Source organism: Nerophis lumbriciformis, linkage group LG13 (genome assembly GCF_033978685.3).
Source record: "Nerophis lumbriciformis linkage group LG13, RoL_Nlum_v2.1, whole genome shotgun sequence".
Taxonomy (NCBI): domain Eukaryota; kingdom Metazoa; phylum Chordata; class Actinopteri; order Syngnathiformes; family Syngnathidae; genus Nerophis; species Nerophis lumbriciformis.
The window spans coordinates 15,277,388-15,290,377 of NC_084560.2; the positions used below are offsets into that span (position 1 = coordinate 15,277,388).

Consider the following 12,990-nt stretch of genomic DNA (forward strand, 5'->3'; position numbering starts at 1 on the left):
GACGGTATTGCTGAATGTGTTCAAAAAGTTCTCCTACACACTCAAATCTTTTGACCAAGTATTTTTTTTTTAAATAACTAAAATAATTGGAGACACTGTTAGAAAACCCACTACCGTATTTCCTTGAATTAGCGCCGGGGCGGTAATTAATTTAAAACCTCTTCTCACTCCGGCGCTTACCAAAGGCATGCGGTAAATGTAAGCATGCGCTAATTATTTTAAAACCTCTTCTCACTATGGGGCTTACCAAAGGCATGCGGTAAATTTAGGCCTGCGCTTATAAATTTGAGTGTGATGTAAGGATACCATCATGAAAAGCACATTTAATAAAAAAAAACGTTTTTATGGTCTTACCTTTACTTAAAAATGAAGTCCATGCGCAGCTCCTTCTGAACAAAAGCATCGATAACTTGTTTATAGAAGTCTTCCTTATCTTTCTTCAGTTTTAAAAGTCTCTCTGTTTCGATGGAGATCTTCCTTTAATTATTACCTCCTGCTTCGATTGAAAGTCCAGTTTAGAAAAGTGTTTTATTTTAGATATGTAATCCTCCATGTTAAAAGTGCAAGCGAGAGGAAAAAAATAAACGATCGCTGCTAACTGTTGCTGCTTGTTGTCACTTCTTCTGCAGCCGAGTAGTCGCAAGAAGGATCACTAGCGCCCTCTACCACCAGGAGGCGGGAGTCATTTGATGACTCATATTTGACACACGCAGCTACGATATATTAATAAAACATAGCTGCTTACTGTTCTTTTTAGCATATTCAATAGCTTGGACCTTAAATCCTACTGAATAGCTCTTTATCTTCTTCCCTTTATGCGATTTTAAATGATTGAAATCCATTTTAAAAATGATGACAAGTGAAGTGTCACTCGTGACGTGACGAGTTTGACCCGGCAGTAATTCTGGACACGCGCTAATAAAAATAATATTTTGCGAAACGAGTTTGACCCGGCGGTAATTCTAGGCAGGCGCATACTATATACCCGGCGGCAATTCAAGGAAATATGGTATTTTGTTTCTTATGCTTTACAGATTGTGTTTTAGTCTTAGTATTTTATCTGTTTCAATGGCTAAGCTTTTATTGTTTTAAATATTGTTTGTACTGTAGCACTTAAAGATTTATTTAAATGAAAAGTACGTAACAAATAAAAATGTTCAGCAAAATGATATAGTTTTAGTCTGATACCTGTTGCATGATCACACGACCTCACCTCTTTACGCCGGCCTGCAGGTCCCGACAGCCAGCGTGACGGTGGACGGGAACCCGGCCCTCAACCGGATCCGATGGGCTCAGTCCGGAAGAGAAATCGCGGTGGGAGACTCCGATGGCCAAGTTCTGGTCTATGAAGTTGGAGAGGTGAGCAAACTCATTTAAAGGCCTACTGAAATGCGATTTTCTTATTTAAACGGGGATAGCAGGTCCATTCTATGTGTCATACTTGATCATTTTGCGATATTGCCATATTTTTGCTGAAAGGATTTAGTAGAGAACATCGACGATAAAGTTTGCAACTTTTGGTCGCTGATAAAAAAGCCTTGCCTCTCCCGGAAGTAGCAGACGAGTAGCGTGACGTCACAGGTTGTGGAGCTCCTCACATCTGCACATTGTTTACAATCATGGCCACCAGCAGCGAGAGCGATTCGCACCGAGAAAGCGACGATTTCCACATTAATTTGAGCAAGGATGAAAGATTCGTGGATGAGGAAAGTGAGAGTGAAGGACTAGAGGGCAGTGGGAGCGATTCAGATAGGGAAGATGCTGTGAGAGTCGGGTGGAACCTGATATTCAGCTGGGAATGACTAAAACAGTAAATAAACACAAGACATATATATACTCTATTAGCCACAACACAACCAGGCTTATATTTAATATGCCACAAATTAATCCCGCGTAACAAACACCTCCCCCCTCCCGTCCATATAACCCGCCAATACAACTCAAACACCCGCACAACACACTCAATCCCACAGCCCAAAGTACCGTTCACCTCCCCAAAGTTCATACAGCACATATATTTCCCCAAAGTCCCCAAAGTTACGTATGTGAGACTTTTTGAGACTTTTATTAGTAGGTTGTACAGTGAAGTACATATTCCGTACAATTGACCACTAAATGGTAACACCCGAATACTTTTTTCAACTTGTTTAAGTCTGATTCATGATACAGATATATACTATCATATATACTATCATCATAATACAGTCATCAAACAAGATAATCATCAGGGTGTATACATTGAATTATTTACGTGACATGCACATAGCGGCACGCACGTACGGGCAAGCGATCAAATGTTTGGAAGCGTACTCACGGCACCGTGTCTGCGTATCCAACTCAAATCCCTCCTGGTAAGAGTCTCTGTTGTCCCAGTTCTCCACAGGCCAATGTTAAAGCTTGACTGTCATCTTTCGGGAACGTAAACAATGAAACACCGGCCGTGTTTGTGTTGTTAAAGTCGGCCGCAATACACCGCTTCCCACCTACAGCTTTCTTCTTTGCTGTCTCCATTGTTCATTGAACAAATTGCAAAAGATTCACCAACACAGATGTCCAGAATACTGTGGAATTTTGCGATGAAAACAGACGACTTAATAGCTGGCCACCATGCTGTCTCAAAATGTCCTCCACAATCCGCGACGTCACCATACCGAGACGTTTTCAGCAGGATATGTCGCGCGAAATTTAAAATTGCACTTTAGTAAGCTAACCCGGCCGTATTGGCATGTGTTGCAATGTTAAGATTTCATCATTGATATATAAACTATCAGACTGCGTGGTCGGTAGTAGTGGGTTTTAGTAGGCCTTTAAAATCTCCTTACTGTCATTTTCCTCACGCTACTTGGGTTTCTTAGTGTTGTCTCACTCACTGGTCCACACTGCAAACCTCCTTCCTGTTTACATTCTTGTGCCTGCTTCCGACCAATCAGAGAAGAGAGCGGCTATCACATGGTCTATTGTGGCACCTTGCTTCTCTCAGGTTTTCTAATCCAAAACCTGCTGGGAAATGTAGCGCGTCTACAAGGCAATGAAGTGGAGGACATTGTGAAGTCACGTGTGTTGTGATGGCGGTGCCATGAATATGGATGTCCTTCTTAAATCCGCGCCTCTCCTTCCTTCACCAGCAAATCGCCGCTCCGCGAAATGACGAGTGGAGCCGCTTTGTCCGCACGCTGGCCGAGATCAACGAGAACCAAGACGACGCGGAGGAGCTGGCCACTCAACGCCTGGCGGTTTGAAGCGGCGGCCGGGATGGTTTTTGGGACCCACTGGTGGGCTCGTTGGTGCGACCCGACGACAGCTGGAATCACCAGACCACAGGTTTCTTCTGCAGCCGGCTGATAATGTCTGCCTTCTAGAAAGGCCACACTCAAACCAGATGCCTTAAACATTTAAACTTCAACTTGATTTCGCCTTAAGTACAACTTCCTCCAGCCAAATATTTTGTCTTTCTTTGCATGACATGTTTTTAATTGCTCCTCCTTCTCGTCAATGAAGCAATCACAGATTTATACCTCCTAGAATGTAAACACTTCAGAACTGTCGGCATCCTTTTCACATCTTCTGACATATTGTCCTCATCTATGCTGTAAACACTCAGAGATCTATAAAGTAAGTTGATAATACCTCATTTGTTTTCTCACATATTTATATTTATATATTTTAGAGAAGTCTCATAAGTAGTTTGTTGTCCAAAATGTAGCCCTTTACTGCTGGGATCACACATTTATTTTAAGTGCTATAAAATATATTTTTTCTAGTCTAAACGTAAAAGTGCATTCATTATGTTCTAAAGCAGGGGTGCACATCACGTGGATGGTGGAGGGTGTGTCAGTCCATCACCAGACAGGCATTAAAAAAAATAGGCCTAAAAATTTGTGATCATTTATCTTCACTATGATGTCACTTTGGTCACTTGATTGACATTTGAGGGTCTTGTGGCTGCTGCCAGATCACTATTAAGAAAAAACGACCGACAAGAAGGCGAGAAACACTTTTTATTTCAACAGACTCTCGTGCCGCACCTGCTGTCAAAACTCTAAAGACCCGACCGCACAATAAAAGCGCTGCTCCATCCTGCCTGCGCTAACAAAATAAGAGTCTCAGAAAGCGAGCAAGCGAGGGAGTTTGCCGCCAATGTATTTCTTGTAAAGTGCATAAAAAGGAGAATGGAAGCTGGACAAACTTTCATGTGGTATTGGACAGAAAGGAGGACTTTTTTTCTCTTCCATTTGAAAATGTGGACGTTATCATCACTGCCTGATGATAACGGGGGGGGGGTCCCCACATCTGCGGTCCCCTCCAAGGTTTTTCATTGTTATCCCATTGGGTTGAGTTTTGTCTTGCCCTGATGTGAGGATGTCGTTGTGGCTTGTGCAGCCCTTTGAGACACTTGTGATTTAGAGCTATATAAGTAAACATTGATTGATACTGTCTGATTCCAATCAATTAGGGATGTCCGATAATGGCTTTTTGCCGATATCCGATATTGTCCAACTCTTTAATTACCGATACCAATATCAACCGATACCGATATATACAGTCGTGGAATTAACACATTATTATGCCTAATTTGGACAACCAGGTATGGTGAAGATAAGGTACTTTAAAAAATTTTTAATAAAATAAGATAAATAAATTAAAAACATTTTCTTGAATAAAAAAGAAAGTAAAACAATATAAAAACAGTTACATAGAAACTAGTAATTAATGAAAATTAGTAAAATTAACTGTTAAAGGTTAGTACTATTAGTGGACCAGCAGCACGCACAATCATGTGTGCTTACGGACTGTATCCCTTGCAGACTGTATTGATATATATTGATATATAATGTAGGAACCAGAATATTAATAACAGAAAGAAACAACCCTTTTGTGTGAATGGGGGAGGGAGGTTTTTTGGGTTGGTGCACTAATTGTAAGTGTATCTTGTGTTTTTTATGTTGATTTAATAAGTAAAATTAAAAAAAATAACAATACCGATAATAAAAAAAACAATACCGATAATTTCCAATATTACATTTTAACGCATTTATCGACATCTCTAAAATCAATGCAAGTCATCACAATCATACCAACTTATATTCTTGTTTTCATGAAAGAAAGGAATGTTAGACATGCTTGTATTATCATTAAACACATTTAATTAAAAAAAAAACGTCTCATAAATAAATGAATATAAATGCTATTTATGAATGAGGTAGATCCTCTCCACTTGATCAATTAGCACCCCTGCACTACAGTATAATAAACACGACTTGTGGTAATGTTTTACTGTTGTTGAGTAACATCAAATTGGGTATTGGTATTATTCCTGTACCATCAATTTAAGCTTTGTACAATAATTGAGATACCGTATTTTTCGGACTATAAGTCGCAGTTTTTTTCATAGTTTGGCTCCAGTGCGATTTATACAGTATATTATACTTGCCAACCCTCCCGAATTTTCCGGGAGACTCCCGAAATTCAGCGCCTCTCTCGAAAACCTCCTGGGACAAATATTCTCCCGAAAATCTCCCGATTTTCAGCCGGAGCTGGAGGCCACGCCCTCTCCAGCTCCATGCGGACCTGAGTGAGGACAGCCTTTTTTCACGACGGGAGGACAACAGGGTGACAAGAACTAAATCATCCAAACTAGATAGAAATTGTATTATTATGTTTATGTTACCTAAAAATAAATATATTTATTAATTAAAAAAAAAAAAACGAAATAAATTTTTACTATATTTTGCTAAAAACATCAAAATTAATTGTGTTTTTGCTGACTTCTTATTACATCCAGCCATAGAATTATACATTCAAATAAACATATTTGAAATAATTAATTTTAAATTATCATAATAATTCATTTAAAATGACCATATTTAATTATTAAAATAATTGCTTGTTTATCAACAACTTTAGCATTTTATTCATTACATTTTGAAGCTCTCAGAAGCCAAGTTATGTTATATTCCTTAATATTTATTTATGCAAGTTTGAAGTATCAATTATCTAAACACAGTTTTGTTTGCATATTTTCAGGATGTAGATATATATATATATGAAATACTTGACTTGGTGAATTCTAGCTGTCAATATACTCCTCCCCTCTTAACCACGCCCTGCTCCACCCCCGACCACGCCCCCACCTCCCGAAATCGGAGGTCTCAAGGTTGGCAAGTATGCAGTATATGTTTTTTTCCTTCTTTATTATGCATTTTCGGCAGGTGCGACTTATACTCCGGTGCGACTTATACTCGGAAAAATACGGTAATTTATTTCTCATTTGGCAACACTGAGGAAGGAAGTTTATCTTTATCATACGACATCATTAAAAAGTCCACTTTGCACATTAGGGAATCTAATAGATTTCAACACAGTATTGACAGTTTGAGTTTTATTCCAATAAAATACATAAATATATATTTTAAATAAGTGTCTATAAGACTGTACATAGCAGACACACGCACACCCGAGCTCTTTTCACTATAAAAAAGGCAGTAGCATCTTTGTTGTCATTATGCTCCTCTGTAGAGAAGTACAAATGTACAAGTTGTGCGTAACAAACACCAAAGGCCATATTCGTGCAGCATTGGGAAAAGTAAAGCCACTTTGCAGGAAGAGCCGCAACCACGCTGCGTCACAGCACCTTGGCCGCCGCCTCACCGGTAGAAGTGTCGAACTTGGGCAGAAGAAGACCAAACTTTCTCTCCACACCGGCAAAGGTGGCGGCCGCCAGTCGATAGCCGCCCAGGTGGTCTCCCGTGACGGGAGGGAGGTTGTCGGGAGTGGACGGCGACCCCATTGGTTGACTTCAGGGAAGGAGTTGAGTTAGCGCAGGGCTGTCATTAACGCAAACGAGGGTTGGGGGTTTGAGTACTTACTGTCCGCCAAAGTCGATGTAAAACCACCTCTGCAGAAGTTCGTAGGTCAGCAAAGTGACGCCAAATTGAGGCGACGACCTGAACACGCGAGCTGAAGGAAGGTAAAGATAATGTTGAATAAATAACTTACTCCAAATATAATACATAAAAGACAATGAAATCAATACACATTTAATTAACGCTGCCATTGGTTTATAACAACATTGTAGCAAGACGTCTAAATATGATGGGCTTTTGGGGTCTACAGATTTGTTTTATCCATCCATTTTCTACCGCTTGTACCTATCTCAGCTGCATATAGGGCAGAAGGCGGGTTACACCCTGGACAAGTCACAACCTCATCACAGAGCCAACACAGATAGACAACATCCACACACTAGGGACCATTTAGTGTTGCCAATCAACCTATCCCCAGGTGCATGTCTTTGGAGGTGGGAGGGGACTATCCCCAGGTGCATGTCTTTGGAGGTGGGAGGAGCCTATCCCCAGGTGCATGTCTTTGGAGGTGGGAGGAGCCTATCCCAGGTGCATGTCTTTGGAGGTGGGAGGAGCCTATCCCCAGGTGCATGTCTTTGGAGGTGGGAGGAGCCTATCCCCAGGTGCATGTCTTTGGAGGTGGGAGGAGCCTATCCCAGGTGCATGTCTTTGGAGGTGGGAGGAGCCTATCCTCAAATGCATGTCTTTGGAGGTGGGAGGAGCCTATTCCCAGGTGCATGTCTTTGGAGGTGGGAGGAGCCTATCCCAGGTGCATGTCTTTGGAGGTGGGAGGAGCCTATCCCCAGGTGCATGTCTTTGGAGGTGGGAGGAGCCTATGCCCAGGTGCATATCTTTGGAGGAGCCTATCCCCAGGTGCATGTCTTTGGAGGTGGGAGGAGCCTATCTCCAGGTTCATGTCTTTGGTGGTGGGAGGAGCCTATGCCCAGGTGCATATCTTTGGAGGAGCCTATCCCCAGGTGCATGTCTTTGGAGGTGGGAGGGGCCTATCCCCAGGTGCATGTCTTTGGAGGTGGGAGGAGCCTATCTCCAGGTGCATGTCTTTGGAGGTGGGAGGAGCCTATGCCCAGGTGCATGCCTTTGGAGGGGTCTATCCCCAGGTGCATGTCTTTGGAGGTGGGAGGGGCCTATCTCCAGGTGCATGTCTTTGGAGGTGGGAGGGGCCTATCCCCAGGTGCATGTCTTTGGAGGTGGGAGGGGCCTATCCCCAGGTGCATGTCTTTGGAGGTGGGAGGGGCCTATCCCCAGGTGCATGTCTTTGGAGGTGGGAGGGGCCTATCCCCAGGTGCATGTCTTTGGAGGTGGGAGGGGCCTATCCCCAGGTGCATGTCTTTGGAGGTGGGAGGAGCCTATCTCCAGGTGCATGTCTTTGGAGGTGGGAGGAGCCTATGCCCAGGTGCATGCCTTTGGAGGGGTCTATCCCCAGGTGCATGTCTTTGGAGGTGGGAGGGGCCTATCCCCAGGTGCATGTCTTTGGAGGTGGGAGGGGCCTATCCCCAGGTGCATGTCTTTGGAGGTGGGAGGGGCCTATCCCCAGGTGCATGTCTTTGGAGGTGAGAGGGGCCTATCCCCAGGTGCATGTCTTTGGAGGTGGGAGGAGCCTATCCCCAGGTGCATGTCTTTGGAGGTGGGAGGGGCCTATCCCCAGGTGCATGTCTTTGGAGGTGAGAGGGGCCTATCCCCAGGTGCATGTCTTTGGAGGTGGGAGGAGCCTATCCCCAGGTGCATGTCTTTGGAGGTGGGAGGGGCCTATCCCCAGGTGCATGTCTTTGGAGGTGGGAGGAGCCTATCCTCAGGTGCATGTCTTTGGAGGTGGGAGGGGCCTATCCCCAGGTGAATGTCTTTGGAGGTGGGAGGAGCCTATCCTCAGGTGCATGTCTTTGGAGGTGGGAGGAGCCTATCCCCAGTGGCATGTCTTTGGAGGTGGGAGGGGCCTATCCCAAGGTGCATGTCTTTGGAGGTGGGAGGAGCCTATTCCCAGGTGCATGTCTTTGGAGGTGGGAGGAGCCTATCCCCAGGTGCATGTCTTTGGAGGTGGGAGGAGCCTATCCCCAGGTGCATGTCTTTGGAGGTGGGAGGGGCCTATCTCCCGGTGCATGTCTTTGGAGGTGGGAGGAGCCTATCCCAGGTGCATGTCTTTGGAGGTGGGAGGGGTCTATCCCCAGGTGCATGTCTTTTGAGGTGGGAGGGACCTATCGCCAGGTGCATGTCTTTGGAGGTGGGAGGGGCCTATCCCCAGGTGAATGTCTTTGGAGGTGGGAGGGGCCTATCCCCAGGTGCATGTCTTTGGAGGTGGGAGGGGCCTATCCCCAGGTGCATGTCTTTGGAGGTGGGAGGAGCCTATCCCCAGGTGCATGTCTTTAGAGGTGGGAGGGGCCTATCCCCAGGTGCATGTCTTTGGAGGTGGGAGGGGCCTATTCCCAGGTGCATGTCTTTGGAAGTGGGAGGAGCCTATCCCCAGGTGCATGTCTTTGGAGGTGGGAGGAGCCTATCCCCAGGTGCATGTCTTTGGAGGTGGGAGGAGCCTATCCCCAGGTGCATGTCTTTGGAGGTGGGAGGAGCCTATGCCCAGGTGCATGTCTTTGGAGGTGGGAGGGGCCTATCCCCAGGTGCTTATCTTTGGAGGTGGGAGGAGCCTAACCCCAGGTGCATGTCTTTGGAGGTGGGAGGAGCCTATCCCCAGGTGCATGTCTTTAGAGGTGGGAGGGGCCTATCCCCAGGTGCATGTCTTTGGAGGTGGGAGGGGCCTATTCCCAGGTGCATGTCTTTGGAAGTGGGAGGAGCCTATCCCCAGGTGCATGTCTTTGGAGGTGGGAGGAGCCTATCCCCAGGTGCATGTCTTTGGAGGTGGGAGGAGCCTATCCCCAGGTGCATGTCTTTGGAGGTGGGAGGAGCCTATGCCCAGGTGCATGTCTTTGGAGGTGGGAGGGGCCTATCCCCAGGTGCTTATCTTTGGAGGTGGGAGGAAGCCAGAGTACCCGGAGGGAACCCAGGCAGTCACGGGGAGAACATGCAAACTCCACACAGAAAGATCCCAAGCCCGCAATTGAACTCAGGACCTTGGTATTGTGAGGCACATGCACTAACCCCTGTACCACCGTGCTGCCCTTGTTTAAATTTTTTGTTTCAATTTAATTCTATTTTAATACAACCGATGTATAAATGCAAATGAACACCTTCTCTCCTAGTGATTGTCTAATACATTTTCATGGGAATGTACACTTGGTGTGTTTTTTTTTTTGTCTTAAGTATATTTTTTAAGATAATATGAGACGTCTTATATTAGGGTTCATGTGCTAATTTGCATCATTTAACAAGCAATGAAAAAGAAAAAAAGACCTATGACCAACTGACCAAGACAAAATGTAGTAGTATTAGCCGTGTGTGTTACCTGCGGCGCCCTTCCAGAAGGCCCTCATCCCTTCCTCCCTGAGGATCTTCCTGAAGCAGTCGATGACCCCGTTATAGGTGGTCTGGCCCGCTCTGGCCGACACCTGGAGTCTGGTCTTGATAACATCAGCGGGGGTCACCAGGGATGCTGCTGGTACACCTTTAAGAATGATTGACAGCACGGACAAAGTGAGGAAGGAGAAAGAAAGACGACAAGACTATTAAGTATGCTTTTAATTATGTAATATTATTACTAGGTATTATTATTAGGTACACTTGCACAATAATATGACATACAATAAAAAGACCTGCCTCAAAAAGTCTGCTTTCTAATATTTTGTTTCTCTCATGGAGCTGGAAAATGTGAGCAAGATAAGTGAGCAAATATAAGACACTCTCTGCATAAATAAATCAATATATACAGTACATCACAATTAGCTCTCAAAACAATCTCTCTTGTTAAATTGTAAATCTTAACCAGGTTAACAACTTATAACATTCAATTTGATGCATTAGTGTTTGGAAGGGGCGTAAATGACAATACAAAAAAAAAAACAGCACACTTTTTACCCTTATGTAAATGGTAAATACTTGCATCGCTCTTTTCTACCTTCAAGGCACTCAAAGCGCTTTGACACTATTTCCACATTCACCCATTCACACACTGATGGCGAGAGTTGCCATGTAAGGCCCTAACCACCACCCATCAGGAGCAAGGGTGAAGTGTCTTGCCCAAGGACACAACGGACGTGACTATGCTGGCAGAAGCTGGGGATCGAACCAGGATCCTTCAAGTTGCTGGCACCACCACTCTACCCACCGAGTGACCCCGAAGGGAATAAGCGGTAGAAAATGGATGGATATATATATATATATCTTATATATATATATACACATGTACATATACATATATACACATATATATATATATACACACACATATATATATATATATACATACATATACATATATACACACACATACAGTAAATAAACATACATATACATCTATTTATACATATATATACATACACACACGCACATACTGTATATATATATATACACATATATATATATATATACATACATATACATATATACACACACATACAGTAAATAAACATACATATACATCTATTTATACATATATATACATACACACATGCACATACTGTATATATATATATATATACACATGTACAGTATATATATACATACAAAGACACATATTTGCATATACATATACAAATACATGCATATATACATATATATGTGTATATATATATATATACATACACGTGTATGTATATATATATATATATATATATATATATATACATATACATATACACGTACAGCACTTTGATGTGCATTTATGTTTAGTAGGCTATTCAAACAGTTCAAGAGTTTACTTAATTAACATTAATATGTGTGTATAAAAATAAGATAAATCATCATGGGACCATGTTGAGATGTTTCCATTCCTCCTCTTTGTACTGGATTAGATGATCCAGTGCAAGTCTACCTACTGTAATGTTTAGTGTACAAGCTACAGGATGTGGATTTAAATCATTCCTGACATGTTCTATAGACTTTTTTTTTGGTTATATATACCTGCGAAGGCTCCAGCAGCCAGCAGCTGCAGGGGCCCCAAACGTCCTTGCTCATCTGCCAGCTTCTCTTTAGTGTGAGCGTAGACTGGGAAGTAGATGGCAGAGAAGGGGATGTCACGCAGGAAGCAGGCCTTGGCGCCCTAACAAGAGAAACAATGTTTGCTGACTAGGGGGGGGGGGTTGTCATGGTAACAATGAAGCACTCTTCTTTTGCCTAAGGGCATATTTAAGGTTGATGGAGCCCAAGTCCCTCAAGGCAGAGCAGGGCCATCCATCACATACTAACACATGCTGAGGAAGTCAGCATTTTTATCAACTTCTTTTTTTGTCTGGAGGCACACACACGCACTCACTCACTCAGTCTGCTGCCGAGCAAACGGAGTCAACAAAACCTCCGCCTGCCAGGAAAAACCCCACAGGAATGTAGAAAAGCTAGTAACAAGGCCTTCTAACGAGGCCATTTTTTTTGCATGTTCAACGTTGTTTGAGAAACAGCCCTTTGAGGTTCATAAATGATCTTCTGATCATTCTCAGCACCTGTGGCAACAAATACACAACGCTGAACTCAAAACAAAAGTCCTAAGAAGCAGTGAAATACATGATATAGCCAGTTGTAATACACGTTCCCACCACTTGTGACAGTAATGACCATTCCTAACAAATAATAATAATAATAATAATACATTTTATTTGTTATTGCGCTTTTCAGTGTACTCAAAGACGCTTTACAGGATAAAAAAATTAAAATATAAACCAGTTCAAAGTAATATAAAATACAGGAAATATAAAAGCAGTACATTGTAAAAGACATAACACTGGACATTTACAAGACGGCACATTACAAAACACAAACAGAAGAAGTCTGGAGCTAAAGTCATAGATGTGTTGATATGACTATGATTTTTTAAATTTTATTTTATTTTTTTAATTTTATAAACCTTTATTTATAAATTGCAACATTTACAAACAATTGAGAAATAATTATAATCAGAGTAAGTACAAAAACAGTACAAAACAACGCCAGAGGGTTGTAAACTCAATAAAGTAACTAAAATAGAATGATATATATATAAATATGTGTATTTATATATATATATATATATATATATATATATATATATATATAT

General features: G+C 42.7%; 2 protein-coding genes across 4 annotated transcripts in view; one reads left to right on the forward strand and one right to left on the reverse strand.

Annotated features, from left to right (window-relative positions):
• The window catches only part of dync1i2a (dynein, cytoplasmic 1, intermediate chain 2a), a 49,309-nt gene extending 45,683 nt beyond the window's left edge, over positions 1-3,626 (forward strand). For all 3 annotated transcript variants that reach the window (XM_061971626.2, XM_061971627.2, XM_061971628.2), the window contains 2 exons: positions 1,234-1,359; positions 3,126-3,626. In XM_061971626.2, coding sequence (XP_061827610.2) covers positions 1,234-1,359; positions 3,126-3,239 — 240 coding nt within the window. In that variant the 3' untranslated portion in view covers positions 3,240-3,626. The remainder of the gene's footprint in view (positions 1-1,233; positions 1,360-3,125) is intronic.
• A 2,523-nt stretch (positions 3,627-6,149) lies between these two features.
• LOC133613814 (electrogenic aspartate/glutamate antiporter SLC25A12, mitochondrial-like) overlaps positions 6,150-12,990 on the reverse strand; it is a 73,596-nt gene continuing 66,755 nt past the window's right edge. Inside the window, exons 15-18 of the mRNA XM_061971629.2 lie at positions 11,865-12,003; positions 10,252-10,410; positions 6,867-6,957; positions 6,150-6,794 (exon numbers count right to left, since the gene is read on the reverse strand). Coding sequence (XP_061827613.1) covers positions 6,623-6,794; positions 6,867-6,957; positions 10,252-10,410; positions 11,865-12,003 — 561 coding nt within the window. The 3' untranslated portion in view covers positions 6,150-6,622. The remainder of the gene's footprint in view (positions 6,795-6,866; positions 6,958-10,251; positions 10,411-11,864; positions 12,004-12,990) is intronic.